Source organism: Seriola dumerili, unplaced genomic scaffold, assembly GCF_002260705.1.
Source record: "Seriola dumerili isolate Sdu_G_001 unplaced genomic scaffold, Sdu_1.0 BDQW01000110.1, whole genome shotgun sequence".
NCBI classification, from domain to species: domain Eukaryota; kingdom Metazoa; phylum Chordata; class Actinopteri; order Carangiformes; family Carangidae; genus Seriola; species Seriola dumerili.
The window spans coordinates 9,570,499-9,589,163 of record NW_019174365.1 but is presented as its reverse complement, the minus strand read 5'-3'; the positions used below and the strand labels follow the sequence as shown (position 1 = coordinate 9,589,163).

The window sequence follows — 18,665 nt, the reverse complement described above, 5'->3', positions numbered from 1 at the left end:
CTTCCCAGCATTTCATAATTGCTCTGCCTGTCTTAAGCAAGAGAGAGGGTTTTGACAGGGAGGGAGGCTGAGAAAGATGATAAACGTGCACAGAATGTTCTTCACTTCCTGCTCCAAAGTGGCAAGGTGAGAGGCGTCGGCTGAATTGGTAGAGGAGCCGAAAAACGAGAGGAAACCTAATGGGGATTTAGACAGTGAGTTGGGCAGGCCATGGGGTTGTGCCCGCAGCATGGCCCCACTGAGACCTCGAGACACTAAAAAAAAACATTTCTAGAGACACTCAGTGACACTGCTGGGAGCAAATCCATCTCAACAGGCTGAGAACCAAGACTGTAAAATGATAGGTTATCATTTTTCTGCACAGAAAAGACTTTTTTTTCCCACCCACACATTTCACAGCAAAACCTCAAACCCAACTAGAGATGGACAGAAAGACAGATGGAGATCGTAATCGAGGTCCAGAGCTGACAGAGATGGAGATTTGATACAGATACAGAAAGGGTGAACAGCAATGACAGCTTGAGAGAGTGACATGAGCACAAATCAAAACAGGAGATAGATACAGAGAGAATGAATGAGGAGAAGGAGCAGAACAAAAGAAGTGTGGAAGTGAGAATGAATAAAAAAAAGTTAGAGTGACTAAGTGACACAGGAAACCAAAGCATGAGCTGGAGCAAGACAGATGACCCTGGCAGTGGCGACGGCCAAGAGTGTGTGAAAAGACTTTTTTCGGGAAGGGAAGACCACACCCAGACCGCTGGTGATGGCAGCGGACCAAAATGAGCCCTGACTGGCCCAGAGGTTCCATCTTATCCTGTATAACCAAGGTGTTTCCTTCCCATCAGCCCTGGCTGACCCTGCTGTCATCTAAAGCTTTTACAGGCACTGAGGCAGACGGGGGAATAAAGAGGCTTCCAAACATGCTGCTACATTAAAATGACATTTAATCCGAACATGCAGTGCATCATTACTACATAAAAATGATGTGAACGAGGGTAAGAAGTCACTCATGGGTCAGCCTATTGTTTTTTTGCTGCTCATAAACAGCTGCTTTGATACTTACAGGACACCGGGTTCCTATTCTAGGGCAGCATGGAAGCTTATAAATGCTACAAATAGCTACAATAACATTAGATAACCTCCCAGAGGCCCGGTAAGGCAGATACTCCTGGCTCTTCTGAGTATAACATACGCTAGCAGGCAGACAGAGACTGGTCATCATGTGTCCTGCTGATAGTGATGCCTGACTCAGTCCAGAGATGTGGAGATAGACCAGCTGCCCATGCCAAACCTACTCGGAATTGTGGATCTTTCTTGCTGTGTCTCATGGCCTCCTCCCAGTTTTTAGTGTCACACACGGTTGGCTCAGCTCTTGCTTTGTTAAACGCTGACGACTGATAAATTGATAAATTTATTGCCTTGTTTTTCTGCTTGTTGGGAAATGTTTGATTTAATAAAGTCCTGGTTTGTGTCTCTCATGTACTGACATCGCCTTTGAGTCACATAGATAAGAATTCATTTTTCAGAAAAATAAATGTTCTGTGATCTCTGTGTGAAAACTAACATGGTCCTTGAACAACACTCACTGCTGTTCTGATGGTATTTCCATTTCCTTTGATAAAATGAACTGAATTAATAAACTGAATTAATAAAAAGAAAATGTGAAAAATGTTATTATCAGTTATATTTGTCTAAATAGAAAATTAAAATTAACATTATGTTGTATTTTTTTTTTTTCAATTTTCATACACAACTAGAATGTCACTCATTAGAGAACATTCCTCCACCAAGGCCACACAATGCGAAATTTTTAACAAATGCCCTATCTTGTATGTTAAAATTCCTGGAGCGCCCCTTTGACTGCATTCACACCAAAATTTATGGATTCTTATCTGGCCCATGCCCCATCTATCCACCAAGTTTGGTGCAAATCAGTTCAGTAATTTTTGTGTATTCCTGTTGAGAAACAGGTGAAAACATAACTTCCTTGTTGGAGGTAATAATGTTTTTTTCTGTATTTATACAAAATGAGTAAGGAGATATGCCTTTTTCCAGCTACCTGGATAGAAAATATAGTCACAACTCTGGAAATTGGTTAGAATTCTTTGTATCATACTGCAGATGAAATGTTCTTTTCCTCCAGATGGTTAGACCGCGTCAAAGAAGCAGTGGGTGTTGTAAATCAATCGTCTGGGTTTTTCAAAGATCGAATGCTGTGACTCAAAAGTGATAGCTACACATGAGAGGCACAAACTGAAGCTAGATTTAATACACACTGTATTGAATTCTGTGCTCAAGGCATTGTTCATCCTCAACAATCATCTCAACATGCGCAGATTTCGATTCAAACTCTCTTTCCCAGCTAAGAAATAAGGCTTTCAAATCTTATGCAGACATTTTATATCTTTTTCCCTCTCTTAAGCCTGCAAATATTTTGTCCTGAGGATGTTCTCGATTTCCATGCTCCATGTTTGCTCCTGTTATCTCCTGACTGCCCTTAACATTTACTGCAGCGTTAAAGGTTTCACACTTGCTCTTCACATTTACTCAAGCTGGTACACAGAACAAGCAAGTAAATAAAAAGAATTGTCTCCCCTTGACGAGCTACTACTCAGTGGAGCTTCTTTTTAGGGTTGGACGGTTAAGGGGCCCGTCTGCCATTTCTAATTTATGGCCATCCCTGTGGCACCAGTTTTTGGTGCTACAGCTGTTTTTACTGTCACGGCCATAAAGCTCCCCTGGGAAGGGAGAGGCAAGAGAAGGAGAGATGAGAACAATGGCTCGTCAGGCAACTTGCAGATGAGCAAAGAATCATATAAGGAGGTGTGTGTTTGTGAGTGTTTGGGGGGTGGGGGGTGGGGTGGTTGGGGGTGTGAAGACAGTACAGGCATCACACCTGTGTACTTAGTCTTCATGCCAAAAGGCAACCCTCATGGTGATAATAAACATTGCCCTCTCCTTGTTTCCCCTTTATCTCTGCATTGTAGTCTTTTCCTGGCTCTGGCCACCTTGACCTTGATTCGGTTAAACTCCTGTCACATTAGTGTTTGTGAGGCCATTATCTGTGTTACTGACTCCTCTGTGGGAATCTTCCCGTTGTTAAACAAAAGGAGAAATGGGTTGGGTTTCCTGAAAGCTTTTTTACACCAGGATCACCATAGGTCCAAGAAAAAAAAAGGTATTTCATTTAAGAGGATGATGGTGCTGGGAAAGTGGATTATTGGACTGTGTTGAAGGCATTTATCCAAAAACACATATAATCAAGACTAAGAATCCACAGCATTAGTTGCTAGTTGTATTGTACTTTGAGCTAAATGCTAAAGCTAGCATGGCAACATACTCACATTGGCAGTGCTACCATGCTGAAGTTTAGCAGGTGTACCATGATCATCATCTTGTATTAGCATGCTAACACTTGCTAATTAATACTAAATGCAAAGCACTGCTGGGGCTGATGGTAATGTATTATTAAAATATTAGACAAGTTAACATTACGACCTGATGATGGCACTAGATGAAAAGTTAAATGATCACCAGTGTTATTACAGTTCATCCTGAGGAGGATCTATTGGCTGGATTTCAATCCATCTGATAGTTGTTGAGACGGTTCACTCAACACTACAATATCCGGTCCCATGGTGGAGCCAAGGGGAGAGTCAGAGGATCACCAGTCATTACAACCAATTCTTTTGGAACCATGTCTGTTGAACATTTTATGCCTTTCACTCATGACAGTAGCACACTTTTAAAGTGTTGCTGTTGGTTGAAAGCTGCATTTGAACGTTAGTTTGTTCATGCCGGAGTGTGTCTGAATCTGATCCAAATCCTCTGACACAACAGATCAATATGCCTACACACAAATTACTCCAGGACAGCCGACACAATACAGGAAACCACCTAGAAAACGTACACTTCTCACAGAGATACAAAAAAAGAAGGGGCATTTTAATACCTCCCTTCGATGGACCTGCTACTAATGTCACTATGCCTAAACTCATGGTAGCCATGACGTGATTAGCTAAAAGTAATCACAAGAGAGCTGTTCTGGCTTTCCAAAAATATCGTTTTTTTATTTCACATGAAATGTTCACATTTAGCATATTTATCAAACAGGTCTTTTATATAATCTTCTATACATATATATACATATTATACACTTCTCTTACTTACACATGTACAAAATTAGGTAACAAGAATTCAGATTAAAAAAAAGACTGACTTCAATGGTAGTCGTACACGGTTGTGCTTTGTTGATCAAGCCAGCCTGTCAGGTGAAGATGTGCTTGGCAACTCGCTTTGATGCTGTGTCTTGTCTGTTGTGAACTGGTGACTATAACGTTTTCAAAAAATCCAGAACTGTGATGATTATTCTGAAAGTCTAAATAACTGATTATTTCACTTTGTGTTTAGATGTTATTTTGTTTTTTGTTTTTTGCATGTTTTCTGCCTGGGGTTGGGAACATGAAGGAAAGCACCATGATACACAGGGGGTGGATCCTGCTGTTAAAAAAAAAAAAAAAAAAAAAAAAAAAAAAAAAAGACGTGATACCAGCTCTTCATGTCAGATAGTTTAACCAATACAGGGGCAAGATCCAACAAACAGAGAAGTCCCGCCTCTCTGCAATACACACAACATCTCAGTGTTTGCTTTTGGCAGAAAAACATTTTGTCCCATCACGCTTTCAATCAATCGTTCCCTAGCTCGCGTGCATTCTCTTACTCTCACTTCAATACACACATTTTTCCTTTCACACAAGTACTAACTCTACCAGGAGAGAGGGAGAGAGAAAAAGCCCCCCCCCCCCGTTGCCAACAGTCAACGTTTCCTTTCATAATCACATGGTTATATACAGTAAAACATCTGAGCTGCAAACGTTATAAATTATCTTCACAGAATGTACAAGTAACACAGTTCAATGTAGTATGTGTTTTCATGTGTTTCACCGCCCGATGTCTGTGTGTGTGTCTGCGTGTAACACTGATGTGGAGTGTGTGTTAGTGTGTCTGTACTGTGCAGTATTAGTGCTACAGTATATAAGCACATGGTGGAGTTTGCAAAGGAATGGTTGTGATGAGAACAGCCCCCGTGTTTGTCAATGCTACATTTAGAGAAAGTAATCACTTGGGACATCAATGCCACTCAATACCATTACGATAACAATACAACAGATAGTACACAATACTCAAGGGTGGAATAGTGTACAAGTTTGGAGAGATGACTGATCTTTGGCTCAAAAGGTAAGAGATTATTTTTCCATGCGGATTTATTCCCATCTAAATTTATATCTATATAATTCTAAACAGAGTTGGTGTCTTTGCTTTTGATTGTTCTTCGGCCACTTTTTCTTCCGCTTCTTCATATTTTCTTCGAGGATTATCATCCAATGTGCTTTGGAGAGAGCCCCTGAAAATACATTTCAAGGAGAGCTTGGTCTTTCCAAGAAAAAAATACCGTCACCTTTTGAATAAAATGAGACGAAGCACACATACTTCGCCTCAAATGCTCTGAATTACTCAGCACATGTTGTGCAAGTGAGTCCATCCGTACTTTGCAAGCTTCAAAACTCTCTCCCTGTGGCCAGCACTGGGCATGTCTTTTTGAGTCAGTGGTCTCATCCCCACAGACTATCTTCATTGTAGTCCCTGAAAAAAAAAAGTCTGCCAACAGCAGTCCTTTCATGTGCTCTCAGTGCAACAACAGCAGTAACGAAAATGGGACTAGCAATGAGAGGATTGAGAGGGATGTAGCTGCCACTGCGGAGTTTGTCCGTACACTCTTCTGGACGTCTGGCAGGATTACCACTGGGTCATCTGCTTGAGGATGGGAGATAAAGAGGACACATTACTACCACATATTTACACCCCAATGTAATCCTGAGTGTACCTGGACTGTTTTAAGGTCAGGGATAATTAGAGAGGACGCAGGGTTGGTCAACATACCTGCTGGCAGTCTGTTGGATGGGTTGTGAGCCCCACCCCCGGCTCCAACTCCAGCCCCGCCTGTGCCTCCTTTAGCCACTCTGGCCTCTTGAGAGCCTGAAGGAAAAGAAAAATCCCATCAATTTCTCTGCTGGATCTTGCAATAGGCTACCACGACGATTACAGGTGATTACGCTGCTCGCCTTACATCCAGGAGGGCGGTTAAACTTACCATCAGCGGCCACGACGTCCACCCTGAGCCTGAGGCACTCCTGTCCATGGTGGTGCAAAGGTTTGGCTGCAGGGAACAGGGAAGAAACAACACAGGCGTCAACATCCTAACTAATGCACTTATCCTCCTCTGGCCCCTTAATCTACCTTCACACAAACACACACACAAACACACACACACACACGCGCGCACTTGGCAGCAGGCAGACGCAGGGACAAAGCTTTAGGTAGCCATCTGTGACCAGGCAGAGTGTGTCTTGTCCTGCCGTTTAGCTAATTACAGCCATGGTCAGGGTGACAACATTGCTTGCTCTTTGTGGTCACATTCTAGCAGGGAAGTATATTGTATAAACTTGGCAAACTGAGCTGACACCCCAGTTCACGTCCATGCAAAGCTCACGGAGCTGGCCACCAAACCCCAGCATATCACAGCTAGTACACAAACATACAAAAAAACCACAGAGCTTTGCCCTCGTCAGACTTCCTTATGAGGGCAGAGATTTTTAGCCATGCCAGTGGCACGGGCCTGCGGGGGGGGGGGTGACGACAGTTTCTAATCGAAACCTCTCAAAAATGATATAATATTGGATGGAAAGCCATTAAATGTTGTACACATTGTGATTTGTAATGACTTTGGTGATCACCTGATCTCTTTTGCCTCTATGATGAGGTTTAGAGTGTAATGTGTTGATAACTCTTGGATGGACTGTCATTGGTGATCCATTCAATCACCGTTCAAACATCAGCACATTGACGTCGCACATTCTGACACGTTAGTGAGTTGACATTAGCGCAGACCTGCTAGTATAGATGTAAACTCTGACAAATCTGGCAAACACAGTGACAAATCTGTGAGAAAGCTAAAGTGACACTTACAGATATAATAGTAGCTTTCTCCTTGACGAAACTCCTTTCCTAGAGTAAATGGAGTAAACCGCTGGAACTTTTCAGAGAACTTCTCAGGGGCGTGAGGGGCAAACGGATGGCCACACTCCCAACGCATCTGGTCGTATGATTGGGGCTTGCAGGATTCGTAGTCCTCGCGCTCCACCATGTAGAGCACGTATCGCTCAGCATCCAGCAATGGCACCTCACCCTCCGGGTAATGGGGGCAGACGATGTCCAGGTAGTCATTGAGCTTCACCTCTACAGCATAGTCGTCCCATAGAAACCTGCGGGGAAGGAGGCAGAGGAGAACAGTTACACAAGTGGCAGGAGACTGATAACCGTGGTTATAGCAACAGAGCGGTAATAAATATAAGCCTCAAAACCTGTGATTATATATTGATCGGCTACACGCCAGTGTACAACAGGGAAATCAGAGGAAAGACTTAGCGGCCTGGGAATGAGAGATAGAGAGCAGGAAAGAGTGAGTGTTTGTGTGTGAGGATGTATGTGTGTATTGGGGTGGAATGAAGAGGGAAAACGCAATAAGGGGAAGAGTGATCTGCAGAGAACATGCGCATAAATATGGATGAACGTGAGGCCAGTGTAGCTGCTGCTGCTTGCTGCTGTGTTCAGAGTTAGCACTGAGTGCACATTGATCCCATGTCCCACAGGAGTTGAATGATGTTTACAGAGAAACATTAGCAGTCAGTTAGCCCGTCAAGACAGGAGATGGATATCGACATCTGCTGGGCTACACACACACACACACACGCACACACGCACAAACAGAATGCATAATGACAAATGCGAAAACGCACCTGAGTTTACTTGAGATTGGGTCATGGTTAAAAATAAAGGTCGCATATGTTTTAGCCCATACATTAGGGTTAGGGAGACAAGCAGACGAATACAACATGAGTCTGGTGACGGCCTGTAACTGTCTCCCACCACACTCCCTCTCATTACAAACACAGAGAGACACAGTCAGACTGTCTGCCTCCCCTCCATTCCTCCCTGCATCCCTCCCTTCACTCCTCCACCCTCTCCACCCTCTTTACGATGGTCTTTAAGTAAACCAAATGTCCTCCCTCTCCTCTTAGGCCTGGGTCAAAGAGCACCCAGGGAAAACATTTTGGCATTTCAGCCTGTTTCTAATGTCCACATATACACAGCGCAGAGACAAAGTTTAGCCAATCTAAAAAACAGTTTAGCAAACCCTGAGGCAGAGTAAATTGGCCTCATCCCAACTGTCCATAATTCCTTCCTCCTTCTGGATTTTCTTTCAAAGATATTATGAGTTTATCTCCAGGGAATCGTCACTAAAAGCATTACAGCTTTGTCCCCTTCCCCCTGACTGAGTGACTGCTCCAGGGGCGGCTCACAGCTAATGCTCTCTTCTCAGCCAAAGCCATCTATCACCGGCCTGGAGCGGTAGCTGGCCGCTGGCAACACACACAAACTCACACACACTTCCCAGTTATTCCCATCTATCAACAACCCAAAGCAGTAGCTACCTACTATTTGCACCCACCGAACCCACACACACACACGCACACACACACACACACAGACACACACACACGCACACACAAACGGACACACACACACACACACACACACACACCTCCTCCCTTGGTACTGAGCTCCCAGGCGATGCCTATCAGTTTACCGTCTCCTACTGTTCTAGATCACCAGGGGTTCCCTGAGAATGGATGAAATTCAACAGACTCAAATATTTTCACAACACACAGGGAGAATGTGTGTCTAATATAGGGTTTTGTTGCTTTTGCAATGAATACATGCATGGTTCGGCAGGCTTTCAGCAGCTCAAAGAAGAGGCAGCCAGCGAGTGTTGAGCTAAATTACCGGCTGCTATTTAATCAGATCTACAGATCTCACAGAGTTGTTAGTTCTGAAATAAAAAGCCTACTGAGTGCTAAACTGACACCTTCAGTAAGAAAAAAGCCACTGAGGGCATTTCTTTCCTCAAGTGGATTTGTCTTTGAAAAAACTGGTGTTTTCTCATCAAACCTCCTAAAATGTAACAAGTAGCATTTGGTGAGTTTGACTTTGTGTGACACGGTCCATATGTGTGACTAACGATCAAAGTGCACAGGCACGGGCCCCCGACGCTCGTTAGCTGGTGTTGTTGTTTGTTGCCAGGGGTCTCCCTGGTACCCCCTGGTAAAAAGGACAGACGCTGTGGCTCCAAACCCCGGGCCCTGACTCCTGCCCCCCACCCCACACACCCGCCTACCGCCACCCCCACCCCCCATCTCTTTCCCCCTCTCCGCCTGACTGCATTCCCTCAATACTGATGACCAGATTAGCCGGCAGGCAACACCATTACAACAGCAACACGGGGCCGTTGGAAAACAAGCACCTTTTTAGTATACTGATGAAACTTCCATCTAACTGTGCTGATAATAGTGTGCTCCAGCCAACTTTCAGGGGGTAGAGAGCAATAATTATCATTTTGCCATGGTCCAGACAGCTTAATGCTTATCTGCAGTTTGCCTGCCACGCTCTGTTTACCAGATTGGCGCTAAAGTGTTTTTTCCCCCTGCCACTTTCAATTCCAGTCGAATCGATAACACTATTGAACAAACACTGTTGTCTGCTTTTGCCTGACAGAGTTATCATCCCCTCGCAAACACTGAAAACACACACACAAACAAACTCCCTGCACCCACTCCCACCCTCACCCTCGCCCTGATTACAAACTGGTTGTGGTATGGTCCCAATGTGTTCATCAAAAGGGGGTCGAAGGGGGGTACAATTAAAACACAAAAAAGGGTATTAAAGTTGCCCCGGAGGGGGGTAATTATGCCCTCGTGCTCCCCACTTCCCAGCCCCTTTAGGCTGAGAGTTTGGGGGGGGGCAGAGGGTATGAATAGGCGTGGGAGGGGAGGGGGGGGGGTCAAAGGGCTTGAGTTGGGAATGGCTTTTGAAGTTTCTCTCAGTAAGTGTTTCTGTGTGAGCGCTACAGTTGCTTTATCAATGCCACTGTTTCATACAGTGTCTCTATTCACAATGCGCCCGCGCTGATGGAATACCTCACTTAGCAGAGAGGACAGCGGCTGAATACGCACCCGGGGAGGCTGGCTAGCGCCTTTTATTAATGGCAAATAGTTTTAATTATCCTGCTGCCTTTTGTTCCCCTCTAACGCCTCTGCATTGAAACGTTCCACATCATCAGCTTAATTAACTGATCGGAGTAACGCACTTCAAAGAGAGCTCCGGCCTCTGTGTGAAAAGGTTTAGCTAGCAAAGTCAAATCATGCCACCTTCACTTCAGCAGACAAAATCCTCTTTCCCTCTGTCTCCCCCAGTGTGTGTCCCTTGTTATTTCCCTCTTGCTGACTGTTTCCCTCTGTGTGTCAATAGGCTGATTTATTCCCATTGTTTATCCTAGGATGCTCTCTTTTAATGACGGCGACACTTGGAGCCTCAGCAGAAGCAGCAGCATGGAGGAGTTGTTGTATTCTCTAGTTAAGGATGATTTGTGGAGCTATGGCAGACATGCAGCGAGGATTGTGTGCATGCGTGTCTGTCTCAGCCTGAGGTATTTAAATATGGGATTGTTTGTTTTGGAGTCTGTGTGTGTTGCGTTTGCAGGGCTCAGAGGAATCTGGGAGTGTGTTTCAGCTGTGATAAGGTAGATAATGAATGCCAATAATGAACGATGAAGATAGCAGTGAGGGACTATCAAGTGGTCAAGTGTGTGTGTGTGTGTGTATGTGTGAGAGTGACTGTGGTGAAAAATAGACTACAGACTGTTCCCGGCTACTCTTCCCTCTCTCCAAAGAAGGAATTCCTGATTTATTGGAGCCTCTTCAGGAGCATGAGTCTAATCTCTCTTCTTTAATCTCTCTGGCCAGCGTTTTGCTTTCTTCTGCACCTCTACCCCCTCCTTTCATCCATCCATCACCCTCTCATCTCTGCACTCTATCGCCCTGTGGAATTCCGGAGCTCAGAGGCGAAGAGGCCGCGATGTGGATCAAAGGTCGGACAATCGCCAAGTCAGCACCGGAGAATTTTACACACCGGCACCCAGTAAGAAGCTGCCTTATACGCTTTAAATTCTATAGTCGGATGCTATGCATCACTCTGTTTAAAGATCTATTTTAAAGTCTAAAAATGCTGTTGCAAGACAAACTCCACATATCTGACCACTGCAACTAAAAACAGGAGCTCTAGTCTACTTAACCTGTCTCTCAGAGGCCCAACACAGCACATAAACATGGTTATTTTCCTCCCAGGTTTTACACACGCCACTGGTGTGACCCAAAAGGGGACTGGCCTACGTCACAGATGAGTGAACCGGAATGTAGGGACCACCTAATCGGCTCGTCCAAGCCTGGATTATTGAGTTGAGCAGAGGCTGAGCTGGGTTCTATTCATCAGCACCAGACCCTGCTTAATACAGGGGCTTAGAGTGGACAGCGAGGCCCAGAGCAGGGGCCGAGGCCCTGGGTACAGAGCAAGGGGTGAGACAGGCAGGGTGGGGCTTTTTTTTTATTCTCTATTGTTCTCACATAGAGAAGGGGTATTACTCCTTTACACTGGAGTTTTGGAGTTGAAAAAGAGCCACACTGACTATGAGTGTGTGAGTGTGTGTGTGTGTGTGTGTGTGTGTGTGTGTGTGTGTGTAAGTGTGTCCATTGTTCCAGAGGGAAAAGTGAGAGGTGTTAACAGTATAATGAAAGACATAAGGGAGCGGTTTCTTTCAAGATATATGTGTGAAAGCTACAGTATGTGACTCCACGAGGGAGGTGGCACATCACAGCACATGGGAGCTGCACCGTGAGCTTAGTTAAGCGTGACTGTTTAATGTTATGACTTAAAAGTCTTTTTGTTTCATCTGTCTATCTATTCATCCATCAGTGTCAGCCGTGCCCTCCCACTCTCTGTCCGTCTTTCATCACTCAATAAGCAAACCAGATCCTCATGTCAACTTTGTCCCTCCCTCCCCCCTCCAAACCCAGACTTGCTGAACCAATCACAACCTGTCCTGGTGGTATTCCAAACATGCAACTTTCTGACCCACAGTTTGCAAAGCCAAGCACAATGCAGCGTGGGTATACTGGGGTCGCCATAGAAACAAATATGCCCCAACTCTTTCAGCTCCTCCCTTTTTAACATAATATTCCAGCTTTCATTCTTTGCATCATGTGACTTTTTGTCATCCATCTCAATCAGCTTTCTCCCGTTCGCCATTCAACCTTTGTCCTTCCGGATCATTGGTAATTCTGCCGGCGTTCCTGGCTGAACTCACCGAGCTCCTTTGGCCACACAGCAAAATGACAAAGCTTTAAATCCAGCAGAGAAATAATTGGCTGATTCCGCCGCACTAAGGAGGCTTAGATGAATACATATGCTCTTTCCAACTGTCTCACGTCGTCCCCTGGGCCATTTGTATCTTGTGAGGGCCAGAGCAGAAAGGTCACCACCGACATCACATTTCTCAGGAGGCAAATACCTGCGCAAGAAAATCAATTTTGCTAGATTTTGCTTTAGTGCTCTGTTGTGTTTTATTTTTCAGCAAACATAGTCTGAGCTTCTATCTTAATGAAACCCATGGGGAATGTGCTATGTGTGAATACAGGCCACAGTTTTTTGATTTCTAAATGCAGTAGCGGCAGCAGCTGTTGCTTACAGGTATCCTGTAGTAAAAAATGGTAGTAATACGACTGACCTCTAGGGGGTAGCAGTATTAGCTGTGGGGACATGTTTACACACTGAATCTAGACTTTCAACAAACAGGATAAAAAAAAAAAAAGTCAAGAAAAAAACAAAAGTTACACAATGAACATTATTTAAACAACAAAACAAACACAATGGTTCATTTTCAGAGATAGTATCTGACTCTTGCGAGCTAATTCTTCCTCACTCAAACACATAGTATACGCTGTTGGTTCACTGAATGTCACCAAGACTTGACAAACAATTCTGGAGGACACGCGCACACACACACACACACACACACACACACACACACACACACACACACACTCTCTGTATCTCTTCCTCACACAAACCACCAGAGAAAGTGTAGGCTCTACTCGTAATCATAAATCTGTGTACTAATGGAGCTTTTTGTTCCGCTGCGATTTTTGTGTGGGATTGAAGCGGCGCACAGAAGGAGGAGCGGAGTGGGAAGGTGCAGGGGAAGTCTGCCGCGTAGATAAGGAAGAGGCCTGGCGATGGACAGGGGACAGAGAAGCGGCGGGGTTGACCGGGGTGACACTGATCAGAGGACAATCCCAAATAGAGGCAGAGAGAGATCTGACAGAATGGCAGGCGGATCCCAAATCGTCCTGGAGGCTCGACAGTTGAGCACATCCCTCATAAAAACAACTAATCACTATTAATCACTTCTAATCTACTTATTCTCACAGTTCAAACATATTCATTTCTCACACGAGGCCTGGGAAATCTAATCAACCCATGAGTACAGACTTTTATGGTCTTGCGTGTGTTGGTGTGTGAGAACTGTATTGTTTATTGTGCAGACAGGATACGCAGTTTTCCCGGGAAAAGACGTGGCCAGGAAGTGCAGCACTTCACAGAAAAACACACAGCAGACAGTGTGTGCAGACTTTGGTAACACCAACAGCACGCCTTTGGGAAGTTCAGGTTCTTTGGCCTGATTCACTATCGAGTGCGGTCAATAAAAACAAGTCCCCTGCCTCCCCACACTGCTACAACAAGCAGGAATATTGAACAGGAAGAGAATCAGGTTCGTCAATATGGTTACTGAGGTAAAGTCTTATTTTACAGACGTAAGGAAGACAAGAGACGTCAACACACGTCAATGATCATTGAGCCTATATGAGACGATTAACATCCGGTTGACAATCTCTCAGAGTATTTTCCCCAGATTGAATTCACCAGACAGATTACAAGACTAGATTAAGGGTGGCGGGAGGGGAGAGGGACAGATGAAGCGAGAGAAGGATGGAAACAGACTCAGGAATTTACCGGAGAGAATACTGACCCACAGGAGGGGGAAGGGAGTGCGGTGGGTTTAGAGCGAAGGCTGGATTAGGAAGTGAAGTGGGAAACCAGGATGTTTCTCGAGGAAAGTAGCTTCGGTTCAGATTACTTGGAAATCACAGAAATCTCTTATCTATTGCACCCAACTAATCACCCCCGCCGATGTGACTGCCCAGTCTTATCTTTCATCTCTCAAACACTCACTCGCGCACATACGTGGAAGGCAAACAGACGCTCCAACCTACATACGTTTGTTTTTTTCTTAATTCAATTCCTCCCCTTTCACGGCCCGAGTTCTCAGACTGGCTCGACCACTTCCACCGCTGCAGCAAGACACTCAAGAGGGGAGAAGCACACATGGACAGACAAGTGAAAAGACCAGGAAGAGGCGAAGAAAAAGAAACAGGTTCGGTGGGAAGACTAGAGTGGCCTTTCATAAGGAGGTAGAAGAAGGAAGCTTTAAGGGAAAGGACTGAGAGAGAGAGAGAAAAAAAAAGCATGAAGGAAAGGGCAAAGTGCCTTGTGACGGATCGCCATGGGTGCCAAGAACGATAAAAAAATTCCACACCTCTTAGCATGCTTCCCTCCTTCCCCCCTTCTCCGAGAGCCAGAGTTGGAGGTGAGGAAATAATAGACTGAAAAGGGACAGCTTGTAAAGTTGAGATAAAAGCTGGTGAAGGAGCGAAGGGGACCGAAAAGACAGGAGGGGGAAGAAGTTTTCCCAGAGGCAGAGCCACGGCCGTGTGAAGAGGGGCCGGCCTGAGTGGCAGCCAGTATTCAGGGACCTCCGCCGTGACAGAATGACTGACAGACTGATAGAGGCCGTGCCACTTCATCACATAGTCAACTCTGACCCGCAATCAGTCACACCAGTTACTATTCTCTTTCTGTGGCTCACTGTGAAGACCATTCCCCAATTTGTATGGGAAGCTTCACAAAAAAACACCCATACTGACTGGATAAATACCAAGAAAAATCCTTCATGTGGGTGAAACATACCTTAAATAACTCCCTCATTTGAGCCAGTGCAGCAAAAAAAAGAAGCCTGTTCAATTAAATGAAACCACTGAGCCAGCAATGATAAACTGAAACAATCTGGAAGCAAATGTTGCCCTATTACCAAAATCAAAGAGCTCATTAGAAAGGCAAAGCAAAGCAAAGACTTCAGAGTTAGAGCAGATTAGCTGAAAAATGTGACAATGATTACAGAAAAGGTGATGATGATGATGATGATGATGATGATGATGATGATGATGATGATGATGATGATGTTAAAATAAACGGTGGATCAAACAGATGAGTGTGTGAGCGAGCCATGAAACAGTTAACAGATTCACAGAACTGGAGACCACAGAACCAAGTTGAAAAGGGAACCTGGCCAAAAAGAGGGGGAGGGAGGTGCTGGAGAGAGGGAGAGACAGGTACAAAGCAGAGGAGGTGGAGGAGGTGGTGGAGGTGGAGGAGGAAGAAGAGGAGGGGTGGGGTGGGGTGGGGGGGGCAAGCAGTGTAAGAGCAGATTATTGCCTCACACTGGAGTTTTGGAGTCCACAGGGCTCCTGGGACCATGTCGACATCAATCACAACTGTGTGGCACATGTGCATGAGTGTGTGCGGATGACTGGGTTAATGTGTACGAGAGCGTGTGAGTCACTGCGATCTGGTGATGCCGTACGTGTGAGTGATCCTCGGCACAGACACTACCCATGCTGACTGGACACACTGGTCAGCCTCTTTCTGGGAATCAGAAACCTGCGCTGGTGATGAAGCTGTTGCTTATCACAGCACAAAAATGGTTAGAAAGACACTGGCGAGTAAAAAGGTCAGAAAGTGCTGCTGAAACACACGCCGTCAGGGAACGATTTCACTCATGCTGAAACAAAACGGTCGTTAAAGTACAGGCAAGACACGACCTTGGAAATCAGCAGGACCCAAGGCAGTGCTCGCACACATGCTGAAATTAGTGGTGAGCAGGGAAACTGTGCATGTATATGTATGAATGTGTGTGTGTGTGTGTGTGTGTGTGTGTGTGTGTGTTGCTAAATCTCTTAACAAACACACTGAGGAAAAAAAAAAGGAAATGAGCCTGTACCACATGGACCAAAGTGATCAATCTGAGATCAATTTGATTAACGACAGCTTTCTGGCCAATGGGATGGAACGACAAACTGAGGCCAAAAAAAGGAGGGAAAGACACATCTCATGAGGGAAAAGATGGACGTCAACACACTGTATCAAGTAACGGGTCACAGGCGAGAGCAGATTGCTGGGAATGATGAAAAGTACCAAAGAAAAAAGAAAAAAAAAACATCTCAGAAACTCTGTGCTTTTTCTGCGAATACAGGATTAAGAGTAGCCAAAGGGAGAGATTTAGCACAGTCATCCGGAAAAAAATAGCAAGTGCAAAAGGACGGATTACCAGTATATATACAGGAATGATTACTGTCGTTCCACAGTGAGGACACAACAAAAACGCCTTTCCATCTGGGACTTTGACTTCATTCTGATTCTCGGTGAAAGGCTTTGCTGCTGTAATTATGGCCTTTCTGAGAACAGTAAATGCTGTAGTTTGAACCACAGGGGAGATCAGGAGGGAAACAGGGGTTTTGAATGTAAGCTTGTGAGAGAATATTTAGATATCTGGGTCTTTCAAACCAAGACCAGACATGTGTTTGCTCACCAGAGAGAGAGAGAGGGAGAGAGAGCACTAATTGATTCGGATGGCGTCATTTGGTGTGATTGAGCGCCCTGGTGTGTGATTGAGTGATTGTCTGCCAGGAGTCTCTGTTTGTGCTTGCCCGTCCATGTGTGTGCATGTGTGTGTGTGTGTGTGTGTGTGTCAGCAGGCGTGTTTATGGGTGGTTGCATGTAGAAGTTCATTTGTGGTGTGTAAACCTAACCCTTTTCATACCCCGAGCCATTTCACCCCAGCCATCATCAACCATAATTCTAATTGACCCCCACTTATGCCGAACGGCCCCTAACCCCAACAATTTCAGCTCCAATTTCTCCTCCCTGAGCAATCCATCTCTCTCCCACAGCGTGACCCACTGGGCAGGTCTCAAGTTACCTCCTCTGTCTCTGTCATCTACCATTATTACTCGTCTTACCACTTGAAATATGAACACCCCTATGTCTCCGTGACAGCCACGTAAACCCCATGTGATATCTCTTGATTTAGGAGATATTGTAACCTCCCACTGCACACTGAGGTTAGGGCTCTGTGTCAGATGGGGAGGATATTGCAACAGATATTTCAACACGTTGTGCTGTGGCTCGGCCCGTAAAAATCAACACAAAAAATATAACCCTTGCTTGGGACACATTTAAGTTCTCCCCTGAAGAATTTAATCTCGTGAATGAAAGGCATTCGGAAATAACAGAAAACACAGATTCACAGACTTCTGACAAAGAAAGTAACTCAGTAAGAAAAAAAAACTGTACATAAAGAGTCCAAAGAAGGAGATGCACCAAATGAAACTGGAAAAACTGACCTCCACATAAAAAATGTTTAAAAAAGATGACCGTAGGTCCCTGCACTTCTCTGTCCATGAAACTCCCAACATTCACCCACATAAAAGGAGCTTTCTTCCCTGCAGAGACTGTGCTGGTGAAACAGCTCATTCACTTCACAAACATAAATAGATGACATAACCTGATGTAACTAATCCAGCAGCACAGGTACACAGATTGCGAAACGGATTAAATCTGAACAGGTTAGACAAAGTATTACAGGTAAACAGCACCATAATAACAGGTCCGAGCACAGAAAGGCAGAGAGAGGGAGGGGGAGGGAGGGGGAGAGAAAGACTCTCTCTAACTATCTTGCATTATCATCACAACAACAGCCAGTTGCTTCCATCACAAATTCATCACAACAAGCTCTCTGCATATGCATGAGGTGCAACTGCTCCAATCCGATGCATCTGAATATGGATCATTATCATCTGCACCGCTCCGAGAATTAGGTTAAAAGTTCGTTTATGTTTAAGATGCCAAACAGGCTTGGTTAAGCGTTGATAAATAAAGAAGTGAGTGCAACGGGTGGGTTCAAGAGCACTGAATTAAAATCGAGAAGGTACAAATTAAAAGAGATATTTACTTTGGGTTCGTGCTGTTCCAGTAGACACTGTGCCGCTCCGCTGAAGCAAACCAGGCGCAGACGCTCACAACGAAGCCTACAACCCAAACCAAATCCATGGTGGAGAGGAGGCGTGCAGAGAGGAGACACAACTCAGGTAGGTTGTGCAAAAAAAAAAAAAAAGTTTACCGAGAAGAGATGGTCCGCGCACCTGGAGACTGCACGCTCACAGAAGCACTTTACGCACGCTTACGCTCTAAAAGAAAAAAAAAGCAAGTAGATTCGTAGAGGAATGAAAACTGCAGAGAGATCAGGTTAACTCGACAAATCCGTGGTGAATGAAAGCTTGAGCTGCGTGGAGGCTGGTTTTGTGAAACGCCCACAGCCGCGAGCCCCGCCTCCTGCACCAGAGGAGACCAATCAGAGGGCTGTCCGAGAGACGCGAGCTTTCTCCGCATGTACTGTGAGTACAGTGTCTGGATGAGTCTGTATCACATTTTGAAAACAATGACTGTGATTTCTATGTCAGGATTTTTGCAATATCATATTC

General features: G+C 45.0%; 1 protein-coding gene across 2 annotated transcripts; it reads right to left on the bottom strand.

Annotated features, from left to right (window-relative positions):
- Positions 1-4,512: 4,512 nt before the first annotated feature.
- Positions 4,513-18,441, bottom strand: LOC111223198 (ephrin-A1-like). 2 transcript variants are annotated; one of them, XM_022747254.1, is made up of 5 exons: positions 18,137-18,441; positions 7,027-7,322; positions 6,152-6,217; positions 5,941-6,036; positions 4,513-5,814 (listed from the first exon to the last, which is right to left on the bottom strand). In XM_022747254.1, exons 1-5 carry the CDS (start codon positions 18,232-18,234, stop codon positions 5,687-5,689), a joined length of 684 nt encoding a protein of 227 aa, XP_022602975.1. In that variant the 5' UTR covers positions 18,235-18,441; the 3' UTR covers positions 4,513-5,686. The 2 variants fall into 2 exon arrangements, with proteins under 2 accessions (XP_022602975.1, XP_022602976.1); XM_022747255.1 differs by having other exon boundaries at positions 4,513-5,811.
- Between the last annotated feature and the right edge of the window lie 224 nt (positions 18,442-18,665).

What these genes read in the sequence shown, in the direction of transcription:
- LOC111223198 (XM_022747254.1), bottom strand. Translation starts at nt 18,234, where the DNA reads ATGGATTTGGTTTGGGTTGTAGGCTTCGTTGTGAGCGTCTGCGCCTGG. An exon ending in TGGAACAGCACGAACCCAAA is followed by an intron (nt 7,323 to 18,136) that starts GTAAATATCTCT and finishes CCTTCCCCGCAG; the next exon opens with GTTTCTATGGGACGACTATG. An exon ending in ATCCAACAGACTGCCAGCAG is followed by an intron (nt 5,815 to 5,940) that starts GTATGTTGACCA and finishes CCCATCCTCAAG; the next exon opens with CAGATGACCCAGTGGTAATC.